The sequence below is a fragment of the Eschscholzia californica genome, unplaced genomic scaffold, assembly GCF_041429995.1.
Source record: "Eschscholzia californica isolate CP2 unplaced genomic scaffold, dmEscCali1.0.p SCAF_3, whole genome shotgun sequence".
In the NCBI taxonomy this organism is placed as follows: Eukaryota; Viridiplantae; Streptophyta; class Magnoliopsida; order Ranunculales; family Papaveraceae; genus Eschscholzia; species Eschscholzia californica.
In genome coordinates this window covers 1,736,964-1,753,752 of record NW_028238420.1, presented here as the reverse complement: position 1 = coordinate 1,753,752, position 16,789 = coordinate 1,736,964, and the positions used below count along the sequence as shown (strand labels likewise).

General features: G+C 35.9%; 3 protein-coding genes across 4 annotated transcripts; all 3 read left to right on the top strand.

The window, feature by feature from the left end:
* The first annotated feature begins 16 nt into the window (after positions 1 to 16).
* Positions 17 to 6,261, top strand: LOC147547569 (tetratricopeptide repeat (TPR)-containing protein). Of its 2 annotated transcripts, none has more exons than XM_086665986.1 (11): positions 17 to 490; positions 755 to 974; positions 1,463 to 1,555; positions 1,672 to 1,773; positions 2,158 to 2,325; positions 2,443 to 2,531; positions 3,261 to 3,382; positions 4,576 to 4,757; positions 4,862 to 5,146; positions 5,496 to 5,643; positions 5,748 to 6,261. In XM_086665986.1, the coding sequence occupies exons 1-11, from the start codon at positions 264 to 266 to the stop codon at positions 6,131 to 6,133; spliced, it is 2,022 nt and encodes a 673-aa protein (XP_086522112.1). In that variant the 5' UTR covers positions 17 to 263; the 3' UTR covers positions 6,134 to 6,261. The 2 variants fall into 2 exon arrangements, with proteins under 2 accessions (XP_086522112.1, XP_086522113.1); XM_086665987.1 differs by having other exon boundaries at positions 62 to 490; positions 758 to 974.
* A 434-nt stretch (positions 6,262 to 6,695) lies between these two features.
* Positions 6,696 to 7,600, top strand: PSBY (photosystem II BY). The gene has a single exon (XM_086665985.1). The coding sequence runs from the start codon at positions 6,835 to 6,837 to the stop codon at positions 7,426 to 7,428; it is 594 nt and encodes a 197-aa protein (XP_086522111.1). The 5' UTR covers positions 6,696 to 6,834; the 3' UTR covers positions 7,429 to 7,600.
* Positions 7,601 to 13,067: 5,467 nt separating this feature from the next.
* Positions 13,068 to 14,060, top strand: LOC147547567 (uncharacterized). Its single transcript, XM_086672626.1, has one exon. The coding sequence runs from the start codon at positions 13,278 to 13,280 to the stop codon at positions 14,037 to 14,039; it is 762 nt and encodes a 253-aa protein (XP_086528752.1). The 5' UTR covers positions 13,068 to 13,277; the 3' UTR covers positions 14,040 to 14,060.
* Positions 14,061 to 16,789: the final 2,729 nt, after the last annotated feature.

Genomic DNA, 16,789 nt, shown 5'->3' with positions numbered 1-16,789 from the left:
AAAAAGAAAAAATTTCATAAAAAGGCCCTCTTATCTTTAACAAAAAAATAAATAAAAATAAAAATAAAAATAAAATGGTCCTCTTGGGACTCCGTCCGGTACATTTCCCACCTATATATAGAGGCTAATGGGGGCAATAGCAGCCAATTGCCGCCGGAACCAGAATAATCGGTTCGGCAACAACTATCAGTAGAAATTTAGTAGACAAGTTTCAACTTCAAAGCTCGAAGCTTTCGACAAGAAATTTCTTCCCTTATTCAAATATGTCGAAACCTCAACAACAAACCCTAACTCAGTTCAGTAACAAGCAACAAACAGTTCCCATTAAATCAGAATTACCCGGTGAACTCGACAACTCCATAGCTGAGACATCATCAAAGATGAAGAACAATAACTTCAATAAAGTCATGATAGCTGATTTGAACATCGATCCACCTGAAAGTGATGGAGATGATTGTTCTTTTATTCCCCCTCTCACTGATTCCATCAGGTTTCTTCTCCCCCTCTCTCTATCTCTCTCTAAAAATGTTATCGTTTGGTTCTGTGTATCTTGAAAATGCTCGAATTGGGCATTTTTGAGTGATTTCAAACACCAAAATTGGATCTTTTTGTAGAAAATTTTATACCCAAGTTGTGCATTTGGGTACAATGGTTTAAGTGTAACCCTAATTGATACTAGAAGTAGTTTAAATTAGTGATAAATGATAAAACCCAAGTTTGTTTTAGTATCTTAAGGTTGTAATAATTGATATAGCAGGATCATTAATGATGAGAGCAGTAAGAAGGAGAAGATCATTTCAATGTGTAAAGAAGTTGATATCACAGAAGAAGGTAAAAAACTAAATAAGCTGGCGAGAAGTAGGTCGAGGATCAAAGGAGAATTTCCACTTGAATGTGGACCTGATATAGATGCTGATCAACAGTCTCAAGGGGTTCCTTCGTCTCGCGAAGAGAAAGTCAGCAGCCTTAAGACTGTGAGTATCTAAGTAGACTCTTAATAAGTTTACGGAATATTGGAATAATCATCTACTAAGATAAGTTTTTTTTTTTATTTCTTGCCGTTTATGTTTGATGTTTCTATGCACAGAGTAGCTATATCCATGAATATCTAATAGGTAGAAATGGTTTCGGACCAATAGTTGCTTCTTTATACACTCGTCCCTATAGGAATATGTACAACTTAGAATAGAAGGTAGACTAGTGGAAGTGTATCGTCCTATACTTTTTTTGAGAAGATTTAGAAGGCGGGACGGACAGAAATGTTTGTTGTGCAATTGAAAAGGCTTCCGGAACACAGATAGTGTAAAACTTGTGTTTCTCTTAAGGTTGTTATTCTATCGAACACTTCATCGAACACTTCATTTTAAGCAATGTCGTATAAATTTTGGCAATGAAGTATCAGACACAAATTATGGGTGTCTGCGTCCGTCAAGGACTTGACTGACTTTTTGCGTTCTTATAGGGCTTGATACATGTTGCAAGAAAGATGCCGAAGAATGTTCATGCTCATTTTATCCTTGGCTTAATGTATCAGAGGATGGGTCAACCACAAAAGGTAGTGATTGAATTCTTCCAACTATAAATCTCAAATATAATTCACCCAACTACTTATTTAGGGATCTTTAAGGTGAACAGTGTCACTTTTATTAATCCACTGCCGAACCTTTTCAGGCAGTATCGGCATATGAAAATGCAGAAGAGATCTTATTACGGGATGAAGAAGAGATTGACAGGCCCGAGCTACTCTCCTTGGTTCAGGTTCACCACGCACAGGTATAATTCTACCCATTGTGTGCATAGGGTGGTCAATCTTTTCTGAAATTTTACCAACCTATCTCTTGAAGAACTTGTCATAACATTGAAATTTTAAATTGTTAAAAATATCTGTGTGATACAGAGTCATTTCTCTGAAAATTGCTATTATGTTCTATGGCTTATACTTTATATGAATTATGAATAAAACTTTCTTCACATGCTTCCATTTTTTGATTTGTTAATAAGATCTTTATTTATATTGCGTAGGAGGCCTTTTACTCAAAAATGTTATTGTCGAGTCAGGAAAATATCCTAGCTTTTGATATTAGCATAGACCACCGGTAGAATTAGATATTCTAATGGTTGACAATCCTTAGTATATATGCTCCATCATCTGTGTAGTGCCTTCTGCTAGGGGGTACAGGGGATTATAACTCAGAGAAAGAACTTGCACCTGCAGAACTTGAAGAGATCCTTTCCAAGTTGAAGAAGTCAGTGCAAGCAGATAATAGACGAGCTTCCATCTGGAACACGCTTGGCTTGATACTCCTTAAAACTGGTCGGCTGCAGGTAGAAGCACAGTACATTTTCCTTTCTCTGCTTTCAATTGTTTTCTTCTCTCTCTCTCTCTGAGACAGTTTAGTTGGTTCTCCCGAGTACTGATGTTGCCAATTCGATTTTCATTAGAGTGCTATTTCAGTTTTGTCGTCATTGTTGGATGTTGCCCCAGATTACTTGGACACACTCGCAAACCTTGGAATTGCATACCTTCAAAGGTAAGATATGTCACCGAACTTTCATTCCATTGATGTCGGTTTCAAGCTTTGATTTTGATATATTTTCCATATCCTTATTTTAGTTCAGTTTCATTTGGAAAGAAAAAACAAAAACTTGAGTATTTCCAAACTATATTTTCTTTTTTTGTTTTCTATGTAAAATTTTAAAGCGCTGATACTTGAGGAATATGCATGGCACATCTTCTTTTCTTTTCCCTAAAAGGGCAGATATAAACGAATCAGGAAATAGTACTAAAGGAATGTGCATCATGCATGGTACTTACTCGATGAAGCTTGAACTGGCACGAGTAGTTGGACTAACCTCGATCCCTTTCTATTTCTGTTTGAAGCCTTTTTTGAAAGCTAAACTTTGTTTCATTGGTTTCTGTTGAATCTGTTCTTAGGGGGTTGCTTTTAAACTTTTTAAGTCAAGTTCTATTCACTTGAATCTTTTCAATATACCAATTTTTCTTCTTTTCCTTCAAAAGAAACACTTGAATCTGTTCTTTGGGGGTTGCTTTTGAACTTCTTACTCAAGTTCTATACACTTGATTCTTTTCAGTATACCAATTTCCCTTTTTTCCCCTCAAAAGAAACACGTGATATAATCATTTACCTTTCTGCATAAATGTTTCTACTACTAAAAGAACATCTTACTTGTTTTCCTCCGCTGTTGATTCTAAGATGCTAACTTTTTCGTTTTGAATTGCTATCAAATTCATTTTTCAGCGGTAATTTGGATCTTGCAGCAAAACATTCTCAAAACTTGGTTCTAAAAGATCAAAATCATCCTGCTGCTCTTGTCAATTACGCGGCTCTTCTTATGTGTAAATATGGTTCAATTATTGCAGGTATAAAACTGATGCTCCTAAGACCATTCTTCTTTTGACTTTATGCATATACTTGTCATATAAGCGGTATGAACGTTCTTGTTTGGGTTGACATTAAAGTATAACAATTATACATGCAGCGGAAGGTGATGTTTATGTTCACAAATATTCCAGAGACCTATTACTATATGACACGATTATAATGATGGTATAAAGAAGAAGAAGAATTTGTTAACTTACCTTATGCAATAGCTAAATAAATTCCCCTTAAAATCCCTTAAAAGAAAGCTCTTTCTGCTTGATTTCTGTAATCTCCTTGGCAACAAATTGAATCACCAATATAATAAGACTAATAAAAACATTTCTTTAATTTTCCTTTAGTAACTAACTTGATTGCTTATCCCTTTCAAGTAGTTCAACTAGCAAGGAAAGTAAGTCTCACAATATCTAAGTGCCACCCAGCCTCTTATTCTTTTACACCTCTCACTTTTCTCCCGAAAATAAAACTTAATATCCTTTTACTCCTTAGTTTCGACTTGTCTGCCAATTGCAATAAAAAAAAAACTTGGGTGTTGTCGAACGTCTTCAGGTGTAAATAGACTCACAATTATATTGTCTCTACTAAACTAATAGGAAACCTCAATTAAGTCCTCGGGTTCTTCATTACGAAGCTCCTTGTTACAGACTATGTCAGTTTCATAAACTCTTATGCGCTGATAAACCTGTCTTAACATGCTACTAAGAAAAGTCCTTAGCTGAGTACTCCACAAAATGTAGGAATTGCCACAAATCTTCTACTCACTGTTGAAAGCGTCTTGCTGTGGGTCGATATTTAACCCGGTTTGCGAGCCGCCAACCCGCTTAGAAAGTTTGGACCCGTTAGCAGGGCTGATCTCCGAGGCAAGGCTGGTATTGAAGCAAGGCTTGTGTTAAGGCGGTTACTAATGTTAGCGGTACCACGATCTCCGAGACTCGTTCCATTACTAATTGATCGTCCTTGTATGTCATGGTTTGAAACTGTACTAGTCGACACCACGAGCTATAGGTAGAGTAACATGGGGTCACCATTGTATAACTCATATACAAGATCACATGACTCTTTGTCGGTTATCCCTAAGTAATTGCTAGAGATTTATTGAACATGAATTACTTACAATGTCTAGTAGGACATAACTCCCAGCAGTGCTTTTATGGACAAATGTGTGTTATTTCAGGTGCTGGAGCAAAGGCAGGTAAAGAGGCACATAAAGATCTAGATCTAGCTGCAAATGTTGCCAAGGAGTGCTTGTTAGCAGCCATTAAAGCTGATCCAAAAGCTGCAGATGTTTGGGTGAATCTCGCCAATGCATATAATGTTACTGGTGATCACAGAAGTGCTGGCAAATGCTTGGAGAAGGTGCGAACCCAAGCTACATATTGCGTTATGGAATGGGTTCTAAGTGTACTTACCGTTATATATTTTTGTTTATGGATGTAACAGTATTGCTTATTCTCCTCCAGGCAGCAAGATTGGATCCTAGTTGCATGTCAACTCGATATGCTATTGCACTTCACCGAATAAAGGATGCAGAAAGATATCAAGATCCTACTGAGCAACTATTGTGGGCTGGAAATGAAATGGCTTCAATACTTAGAGAAGGTGATTCTGCAATAATCGAGCCTCAAATAGCTTGGTCCGGGCTAGCCATGGTTCATAAGGTGCAGCATGAGATTGCTGCATCTTTTGAAACTGGACAGAAGGATTTGAAAGAAGTAGAAGAACTTGCACTTTACACTTTAAAACAGGTAGACATTCTGACAAGTAACTATTACAAGATTATGTTATTTATATTTTCCCGTCCCGTCCGGGCCCCCAGAGGCTTAATGGCTAAGACTTCAACCTAAAATCTGAATGTAGTTAGGGATGTAAGGTCTAAGCTTATCGGGTCGGGAACTAAGACAAGCCCTAAATTCCAAGCTCGGACCAATAAACGGCTAGTAGGTTGTGCCTGTGATGGATTCGGCTAACAAATTGGGTTGCAGGCTCTAGGGCTAAAATCCCACCCCATGCTTAGCAATATTCAAATATGTCATATATTACTGTTTGCACCGAAGTTTGTTTAAACAACGAGTAACCGGGCTACCCATGTTTTAGGCAATAGAAGAAAACCCTGATGATGCTGTTCAATGGCATCAGCTTGGCCTTCACAAACTTTGCACCCTGAAGTTCAAGGAGTCGCAGAAGTTACTTAAATGTGCCGTTGCCCGGAACAAAGAATGCAACTATACTTGGTCGAATCTAGGTCAGTGTATTTTCTTTTGATTTTTTCTTTTTCCATCTGTTAAAGACGTCTTTAGTCCAAATTGTCCTACTTCTGTTTCTCTCTCTAAACCTAAACATCTATAGGTGTCTCACTCCAACTATGTGAGGATCCTTTGCAAGCTGAAGAAGTATATAAACGGGCCTTATCACTAGCCACACCTCAACAAGCCCACACCACATTTTCCAACCTCGGAAATCTATATCGACAGCAGAAACAATATCAACGAGCAAAGGCAATGCTTGCTAAGTCACTTGAACTGCAACCTGGATATGCACCAGCATACAACAATCTAGGTCTTGTGTTTGTTGCAGAGTCTAGGTGGGACGATGCTAAGATCTGTTTTCAGAAAGCCCTTGAAGCAGATTCTCTGTTAGATGCTGCCAAATCCAACATGATGAAAGCAATGGCAATGTCCCGAGTTTATGCTGCTCTCTCAGCATCTCTACTTCAAGATCCTTGTACCAATTAATTTGTATCACCACGTTTGGAGCAGTTTAGTTATCTCAAATTGTATGTTAAAGAAGAAAATCAAAAGGCATTCATCTGTACATTCATTAGTTTTCAAAGTATCAAATGTGCTCCCAAATCATAATTCAAGTATTCTCTTTTGGGCATGCGAATATAATCCATGTCAATCTAACCTGTTAAATGTAGAGCTTAGATCATTTTTTTTCTCTTTCATTCTTTCTTTTGTGTGCTGAAAACAATGTTTAAGCAAACGGTCTAGAAATGAATACTGCAACACATGCCGCGTAAATGGTCTAGAAATGAATACCACAATATATGCACGTTTGAGAATACACATGACCCCGATCTACACGTACAACTGGTACATGCTCCACCACATGTGTGTAGCTATACCACATATTGTATATATAAAATATTGGCCAAATTTTCAAGGGAAGTGATAAGAAAAAGGTTGTGGAATGGATATGGAGGATTGTGAGGCTCATATTACAGCAATGAGATAAGAATAGAATCTAAACACATAATCCCATTGGATACCACTCAACTTAGCCTCAAATTTCAGTCCCAATTTTCCATCACAAACAACCAACCCTCCCAACCCTTTCAATCCTCATCTATACTACTTGTGAATTCTCTCTTTTTTTTTTCATTTTCTAACTTTCAGTCTCACATTCAAAATCACTAGAACAACAACACCATCAAATGGCAACAACAGTAGCAACAATGGCAATGCTAAATGCAAAATGTTTGAACATCAACTCACCAAACAAAATCAACCTCTCAAAAGCACAAACTACAAAACCCATCTCTCTCTTCTCTCTTCAAAACCTGCCAAAAGGTCTCACCATCTCAAACTTATCAACATCTCTAACGGGAACTGCCATTGCCGGTGCCGTCTTTTCCACCTTGGGTAATTGTGATGCAGCTTTTGCAGCACAACAGATAGCTCAGATAGCCGAAGGCGATAACCGTGGAACTGCACTTTTACTACCCATAATTCCTGCTATCCTTTGGGTTCTTTACAATATTCTTCAACCAGCACTTAACCAACTTAACAGAATGAGGAGTTCAAATGGAGTTATTATAGGACTTGGACTTAGTGGGTTGGCTGCTTCTAGCTTTCTCTCTACACCTTCTGCATCAGCAATCGAAATCGCCTCCATAGCTGAAGCTACGGCTTCGACTGATAACAGGGGATCACTTCTTTTGTTTGTTCTTGCTCCTGCTGTTCTTTGGGTTCTTTACAACATTCTTCAACCAGCTCTGAACCAGCTCAATAGGATGAGGTCTGACTAAGTAAGAAGACCAAAAAATTGTTGAATCTTCTCTTTTTGTTGCTCATTTTACTTATTATGTTGTTTGTTCTTGAATGGCTTATTACTTCATAGATGGGTTATGATCATTAGGTTTCATGTATAATATAGCCCATGGTAACTGTTATATGAATATAATATGGTGTCTCAATTTATACTCTTTTTGGTTATATGGCTTATATATCATATACTTAGCTTCAAATTCAGATCTGGCTAAAATTTGAGCAAGTGAGGGAAAGATTTGATAGTTCTAGAGGTGAATCTGAGATGCCTAGTTCATTAATGTCCTTATACTCTGTCATTTTTCTCATTCATTATCTGTACTCTGTCTGAATCTGACTTATGTTATAATAAGGGTAAAAGTGGTACTCTAGTCACATATTCCTACCCAAGATACAAATCAAAGAAATATTCTCATATATATATATCTCCAAGATATTGACACACTAGAATTAGGATTATTTCTATGTTTACGTTAATTATTTTCAATCACTGTATTGCTCTTCTATTATAAATAAACATGGAGGTATATGGTTTTCCTCACCCAAAATCTAGGGGGGGGGGGGGGGGGGGTAGTGGTTCAGGACTAGGGGTGTCAACGGGTCGGTTCCGGTTCGGGTAGTTAACTATCCAGAACCGGAACCTATAAATCGTAACGGTTTCGGTTCTTGACGGTTCCGGTACCGGTACCTCAATCAAAGGATCCAGAACCGGAACCTTTAAAATTCTCGGGTACCCATCGGGTATCGGGTACCCATTGGGTATTCACAAAAGTATATCAAATATTTCTTAAAGTAGAAGAATTTGCATGAATCTAGTGAAAAGAAATATCATAAACGACATAGATCCTTAAATAAGCAAATATCTCGGGTACAATAGTTGATGAGTATAAGAGATTAGAGATTAGGGGAATCAAGAAAGAAGAAATGAACCTTTATGTTATATTAACTCGCTCACTTTTGTGTTTTATAAATTAGTTTTCAACCAAGGAAAAGAGGATTTGAGAAATTTCATAACTTGGTGAGTTGGTAACTTGGTGAGAAAAACCCTGACGTACAAGAATACTATATAATCTAGGGTATTTTTTCTTATTATCTCGGGTACCCATTACCCGTCGGGTACCCGGCGGATATACCCGATAAGGACCCGCCTCCTAGTCGGGTCCTTTCGGGTATACCCATTTAAGACCCGATTTCCTTAATGGATCTAAAACCTATACCCAGTACCTACCCATTAAGACTCGGGGTCGGTTCGGTTCTCGGGTAAACGGGTACCCATTGCCACCCCTATTCAGGACATTGGAGGACACTCAGAGACAAAATGTTCCAGAGACATTTCAAGACATTTCGGGACATTTGTCCGTAGACAAAATGTCTTTATGGACATTTCAGGACATTTGATTCATAGACAAAATGTCTCAGAGACATTTCAAGACATTTGGTTCATGGACAAAATGTCCTGGGGACATTTCAACATATTGAATCCATGGACAAAATGTGTAGTGGATATTATTATTATTATTATTATTATTATTATTATTATTATTATTATTATTATTATTATTATTATTATTATTATTATTATTATTATTATTATTATTATTATTATTATTATTATCTCATCATTGAAGGATAATTGGTAGACATTTATTATTTTAATATTATCATTATTGTCAAACCATATGAAATAATATATTTGTACTCATGTTTCAATAATATATTTTTCGACTTTTGTGGACATCTGTGGATATCTGAGGACATTGATGGCAGTTGGTAGACATTTATTATTAATGTAATCATTATTGTCTAATCATACGAAATAAATTTGCCCTACTACTTTGAAAATATATTTTTCGACTTTCGTAGACATCCGTGAATATCTGTGGACATTGATAGATATTTAGTTGATATTTATTATTTTTAATATTATTACTGTCTTACCATATGAAATAAAAAAAATTAATTAATATTTCCAAATATATATTTTTCGACTTTCGTAGACATCTGTAGATATCTGTGGACATTGATGGACAATTGGTAAATATTTATTATTTAATATATTTAAATATTAATATAATAATAATTATAATAATATAATATAATATAATATAATATAATATAATATAATAATAATATAATAATAATATAATAATAATATAATATAATATAATATAATATAATATAATATAATATAATATAATATAATATAATATAATATAATATAATATAATAATATAATATAATATAATATAATATAATATAATATAATATTATATAATATAATATAATGTAATATAATATAATAATAATGCAATAACATAGTAATATAATAATAAGATAATATTATAATAATATGATTTGATAATAATAATTATTTTTATTACCTTCTTTACTCAAATGTATAATAACAAAAATAATATAATAATAATAATAATAATAATAATAATAATAATAATAATAATAATAATAATAATAATAATAATAATAATAATACAATAATGTAGTAATATAATAATAAGATAATATTATTATAATATGATTTGGTAATAATAATTATTTTTATTATCTTCCTTACTCAAATGTCCCCAAGTGTCTTCCATATTTTGAGAGACATTTTCTCTCCAAAAGCTCTCCAAATTTACACTAAAATGTCTCCAAATGTCCCCAAAAATAATTTGTCTTGAAATGTCCCTAATTTCGTGTCCCGAACGAATAACACAGACATTTGGGGACATTTGAAATGTCTCCAACCAATAACACGGACATTTGGGGACATTTCAAATGTCCCCAACCAATAACACGGACATTGGGGGACATGAAAATGTCCCCCAATGTCCCCAACCACTACCCCCCCTAAATCTTTCATGTTAGTTGGAGATAAATAGTCTTTTGAGGTTATTTTAGACATGGGGTTCTTAATTCAGACTAATTTGATGTTTGAACAAATTAATCCAAAATCATCCCTAGTTAGGCATCCAGAGTAGTCAGACAATATGTAGTCTAGTGGATGCTCATCTCACTTGATGCCAACACAGAATGAAACCAAAGACGCGCTAGGGTGCGGTTAACCCAAAGTCAAAGACATTCAGAGGGGTGAGGGCCTAGGGGTGGGAACGGAACAGACGGGCGGGAAACAGACACTAACTCAACTGGTCCAAGCGGAACTCGAACAAGACCTTAGTGTCCACTTGGATAAACGGACAAACGGACGGGCATTTCAGTTTTTTCTCCAACAAAGTGCCTGCCCGTGACAGTTTAATGAGGCCTGGCAAACCGGTTAACGGTTGATTGGGAACCGATCACTAATCAACAAATGAAGAAATTTTTATTCGAAGTTAAAACTGTTAGTAGCTAAATACAACTTTAGAACCTCCCACCTTACAATTTCAAAAAAGTACATGAATAAAAAATTAGAAGATCATCATTTGATAGATACTTCGATAATTACAAACATACGGTGTCGATTATTAGATTCAAAATCTTGATATGCCATTATATTGCCCAACCATCAACCATCATAGGCTTCAAGATAAAATCTGTTCATTCCAAAATATTAAAACCATCAGAATAATTAAAAGATCTAGTAGACTTTTTTTTTTTGATGAAAGAAAAGATCTAGTAGACTAGCACAGCTAGTTCTCCATAATGGCCCCCTAAACAATAAACTAAATTGGTATGTCACCTTTTTCAAGTAGCCAAACTCAAGTTATAGGAATATGAGCAGAAGGTGGAGGCTAACCCAAGAGTTTACCTTCAAATTTTCAGATTAAAGATAAAACAAAACCAAACCAAAAAAACCAAGTGTGTATGCAAGTATTGTTGTCTCTTAAAGTTGACCTGCAAAATATGAAAAATAGTTAGAAAACATGAGAGACCTGAGGTCCCCAGCACAAATAAAATCCGAATATGAAAATAGTTAAAACCTAACACAAGAGAAACCAAAAACAACCAATAAGATAAACTCAAAAAATGAACACAAATAAACATGAAAATAGTTAGAAGAAAGAACCAAATCAAATAACTTACTGTTGTCTATGGATGGGGTTATTCGAGTATCTCGAGATGTCGAGGGGGTCATCGACTCATAGTGGTTCCGACCATTCCCCACAAGTAGATAACCAAAAAGTTCAAAAATGGAACAAGTAAGATAATCGAAAGAGTCGAAACCAAAAAACTCTCGAATGAGAGAGAAAGTTAGTTAAGATTAAGGATACTTGCAACTTTACAAGTTACAAGTTACAATCAGAGAGAGAAATTCGAAACGAAGAGAAGGAATAAAGGATTCAAGCAAGATAAAAGGGGTTTCACTTTCAGGCCGACTAACAAGGAGAAGATAGTTGGTTCGGTGGACGACGACTCGTGGATTGTGGTGACCGACGAGTAAAGGGCAAGGCTTTCACTGATCTGATGAGATTCTAAAGGATAAAGAGACTAGACAGGCGAAGGAAAGAAGAAGAAAAGTAAGTTTCTTCTGATATACCCTTGAAATCTAACGGTTGTAGTTAACTCTACCCTAGAGATATAAAGACTTAAAATTAATCAAGCTATCGGGCGGGAATAACCTGTAGGGTAAACGAACGGGTATGAACGGGTTTGGACGGGCAGGCGACACAATCAGGCGGACTTGGGTGGATCACGGGGTAACCACCTGTACCCGCGTTCGTCCGCTTAAGCTCTTTTTTGCGGTCGGTGTTGATCGAATCGGGCATTGAACGCCCACAGACCCTTCGAACGCGGGCAGTCGTGAGTGGGTTTCGAGTTTCCGAACTAAAATCCCACTTTTATGAGGGCCTATAAGCAAACTAACTGGAATCCTATTTGACTCAATTATCTTTGACATCGTTAGAATTAATATAACTAAGTTAAAACTAACTTAACATTGTTAAAGTTGACTAAGACAACTATCTATTTTAACACATTTAGTTGCTGTTAAATTTACGATTATATAATAATCGGAGATATGATAAAGTCACGATTATGTAGGAATCAGATATATAAACATAAATGTAAGACACAATATTTAACGTGGTTCGGTCGGATACTCAAGACCTACATCCACGGACAAATTATTCTTTATTACTAATCACCACATACAATTTTGTATGTGGGGTTGATCGGTTACACAACTCAATAACTCGATGATTTCAACTCTGTAACCCAACTCATATTTATAGAGTGATTCAGGTTATCTAGTTTCCTAAGTTTCCTAACTAAACTTAGGAAAAAATATAATATAAGAGATATCTTGAATATATGAATATATCTTGGTCTCTTCTTTTATTGTCGGATCTCTTCATCTCGATCCGTCTCATATATTTTGTATCTTCCGATATCTTCCATATCTTGTATATTAGTAGTCACCATAATCCTCAAGATCACATTACCTCTAACCAGTTATAGAATTATCTTTAGCAAGATTGTCTTTAACAACTTGTCAACTTTGAACATATTAAACAAAAAATTTCAATCAAAATATGTAGTACATATGTAGCACATGTTAATATATTAATCAAAATGACATAATCTTCTTATTTTAACAAAATATGCATTTGAGACAAAAGCCATTGGGTTTGTAACCCGTTAGAATTGACCCATCAATGCATGTACAAATAACAAGCTTCTCTTCTATTGGCAAATCAACCAAAACCTTCTTACTCACAAACAAAACCAACAATTTGTCCTCAAACCACAACTTTCAGATTCATGCTCTCTTCCACATGTACAACATTTCTAGTGAGAGAAGAAAAAACGAAAACTTTCTTTTCCATAGAGAGAGAAACAGAAAACCACTTCCTTCCTCTGTTTTCTGATTTTCCATTTAACACCATTAATCATGAAAATCATCCCTACCCAAACAAAACCACTTATCCTCAAATCATTCTTCATATTTCTCTTTCTCTCTCTATCTTTATTCTTCTTCATTTTCTCATCCAATCCTCAACAAAATACCACCTCTGTTTCAAAACCACTTTCACAATACCACCACCAAAACCATGATCTTCGAATTCGTAGTGGTTTCAATTCATACGAAACTTACATACAACACCAACTCAACAAAACCCTAAATCCGAAACTCAGAAAATTATGGTTAACAAGAGATTGGAATCGAAAAATTGAAGTTTTCTCAAAATTCTTCAAAAAACTTCAAAACGAGAATCTTCTCTTTAACGATTCCAAATCGCTTTGTATCGGTGCCCGAGTCGGACAGGAAGTCGCCGCTTTAAAACGAATCGGTGTAAGTAACTCTGTCGGTATAGATTTAGTGCCTTATCCACCGTTGGTTGTCAAAGGAGATTTTCATCATCAACCGTTCGATGATAATACTTTTGACTTTGAATTTTCAAATGTGTTTGACCATGCTTTATATCCGTCAAAGTTTGTTGATGAAATCGAACGGACATTAAAGCCTGGTGGAATTTGTACTTTACACGTGGCGTTATCTGGACGAGGTGATAAATATTCTGCTAATGATTTGTATAATTCGGGTGTGTTGATTGGGTTGTTTAGGGTTTCAGAAATGGTTCATGTAAGGAAAGTTGATGGGTTTGGGTTGGATACTGAAATTGTTTTCAGGAAGAAGTTGATCAAACAATAATGGACGGTTCTTATTCATCAATGACCAACTACACAATTTTTAAGGCAACAATTTATCAAATAAAAAAAAGGTTAATTCTGTTTTGGGTTCTAATTTGTGAACATTTGGTCCGGTAATTGTCTGATAGTTCGATTTAGTCCCTAAAGAGTAAAGACTAAAGGCCAAAGAGTTTTCAAGTTTGTCTGGAAATAGGCCAGCGCTTTGGGGAAAGCTAAATAGTTTCCGGGGTGTGAAGTTTTGGGTGAAAACAAAAAAAATTAGATTTTTTTATTTCCCCCAAACAACCAAATCCTTTTCAGCTTCTTCTTCCTTTCTCCGGCGACTCCACCATCTTCGACGACTATACCATTTCCGGCGAACTTTTTTTTTTCTCCATCTCCGGCGAAGGGGAGGAGCCCCTTCGCCGAAAGTCTGGTTTGAAGAACAAACCAGATCTCGTCTGCTTTGTTCTTCAACCAGACGAGCTCCGGCGAAGGGGCTCCTCCCCTTCGCCGGAGACATTGAGAAGAAAGAGAGGGAGAAGAGTCTGCTTTGTTCTTCAACCAGACGAGCTCCGGCGAAGGGGCTCCTCCCCTTCGCCGGAGACATTGAGAAGAAAGAGAGGGAGAAGAGAGAGAAGAAAGAGAAAGAGAAGAAAGAGAAAGAGAAGAGAGAGAAAGAGAAGAGAGAGAAGATGATGAAGTCGCCGGCAACATCCGGTCGGCGACTTTTTTCCGGCGACTTTAAAGGGGTGCTTGGTTTAACTTTTTTTTTGTTTTCCACCGTCTTTCCCGGAAACTTTAATGCTTTCCCCAAAACAGCTGCCCGGGAAATACTCTTAGGGGTCAAAACAGAATTACACCTACAAAAATCTCAATATTCATTTGCACACCTACAAAAATCTCAATATTCATTTGCACCTCATCTCTCATTTGTCCACCACCCTTTGGTGTAACGGTTGGACACCCCTGTTAAGCTCATGAAGTCGTGGGATCGAGTCTCGGTGGAAGCAGTTTGCCATCAAGATTTATTCATGTAATTTAACTATAATGTAATAATTTGTCGGGCTTTAAGCCTATTTCATTCATGGTTTAAAATTAGGCGGTTATCGTGCTAATCACTTCATGATGTATCAACGCCTTGTAACGACTAACGTAGATCGTAGTCGACTTCTCAAAAAAAAAACTCATCTCTCGTTCTCTCCTTCATTTCATCACTTCTCTTCACTTTTCCCTGTATTCACCTCACCCTTATTTTCCGCTAAAAGGTCGTCGACCAACAACCTTCAACCCAAAAAAAAGTTCAAAATTTTCGAAAAAGGTTGAAATTTTTTTAATTCTTAATTTTTTTAATTCCAGGAAACTAAATCGATCTGTCAGACAATTATGAAGATCAAAACGGTTTATTTGTCACAAATTGGAGGTCAAAATAGAAATAACCGAGAAATACTAATTTTGGAAATTTTTATTATTTTTAATAAAAACATAAGGAGAGGAGGGTTCATACCCAACAAAAATTACTAATATAATTTTTTATATAAAAATTTCTCGCCATATTCTCCACGAAATCAGCCTTAACACACTCGTATCTACAATGTTGGTATGTATGTTGACAGTAATTATGCATCCTATCGCTTTATAAGTTAGAGCATCTCCAATGCAAAACTCAAAAAAATCTCTATTCATCCTATGTGTCAAGTTTCAATTGAGATTCTCACTCCTAGGTGGCGTCAATAGAGATCCTCAAATTTTTTGTGTCTCCAATGCAAAACTCGAAACTTATCTTATTTACTTATGTGTCATAGTTATTTTTGTAAATAAATAATTAGTTATTTTAGAAAATATAGAAGACTCGATTTCTATTGGTTGAAAATCAAATATTGATGAGGTGGACAATTAGAGATATCTCAAGAGGACACTCTAGAAATAGAGTGTCCTCTTGAGATATCTCTATTCCACCCTCGACACGTCATCTTAGAGATCGAAATAGAGTGTTGCATTGGAGATGGTTTTTAAGAAAAAACTCTAAAAATCCTAAGTGGCACTCGGAGTTTCTAAGATTGAGTGTTGCATTGGAGATGCTCTTAGGATTTCAAAGGTTTTAGTTGATCCTGTAAAAGTATAAATCAAACAGGTGTTTGATTTCGACAACAAATCGTAAACACAAGTTTAACGGGCATAAATATGAAAGAACCTATTGAGGGTCATGCCCATCTTCCTATTCCTCCGACAAAGGGTCGCCATTCGGCTACCTTCGGCCAACCACCCTCAACCTACCATTTAGTCAAATGGGAAAACTACCCACCCTTCCAAATACTAAATCCTAGCTAAATAATCATAAAAAAAATCTCAATAAAAACCCTAATGAAGAAGGAACTGAAGATGGCAGAGAATGATCCCTTCAACCTTCAGGATGATCTAATCCTCGAAGTGTTAAATTAGTAACCAGACCCAAATCTGTAAGAGTTGGTTTAACTTAATCATCAACAACCATTATTCATCTCTTCCCACTTTCTTCATTCTCTAAGAAACCCAACCCAACCCTTTGTACTACTCCATTGTTTCCCATCTACCAAAAAAAACTAAAGTAACAATTCAAGCTTTTCCCTAAGAAACCCAACCCTTGGTACTACTCCCATTGTTTCTCATCTACCAAAAAACTAAAGTAACAATTCAAGATTTTTGTTTTGGGTTTGATTCTCTTAACAATGAATATAAGTTGTTTCTAGTTTCAGAATTTCAGTGTATGATCTTCACATTTGGAAGTAATCT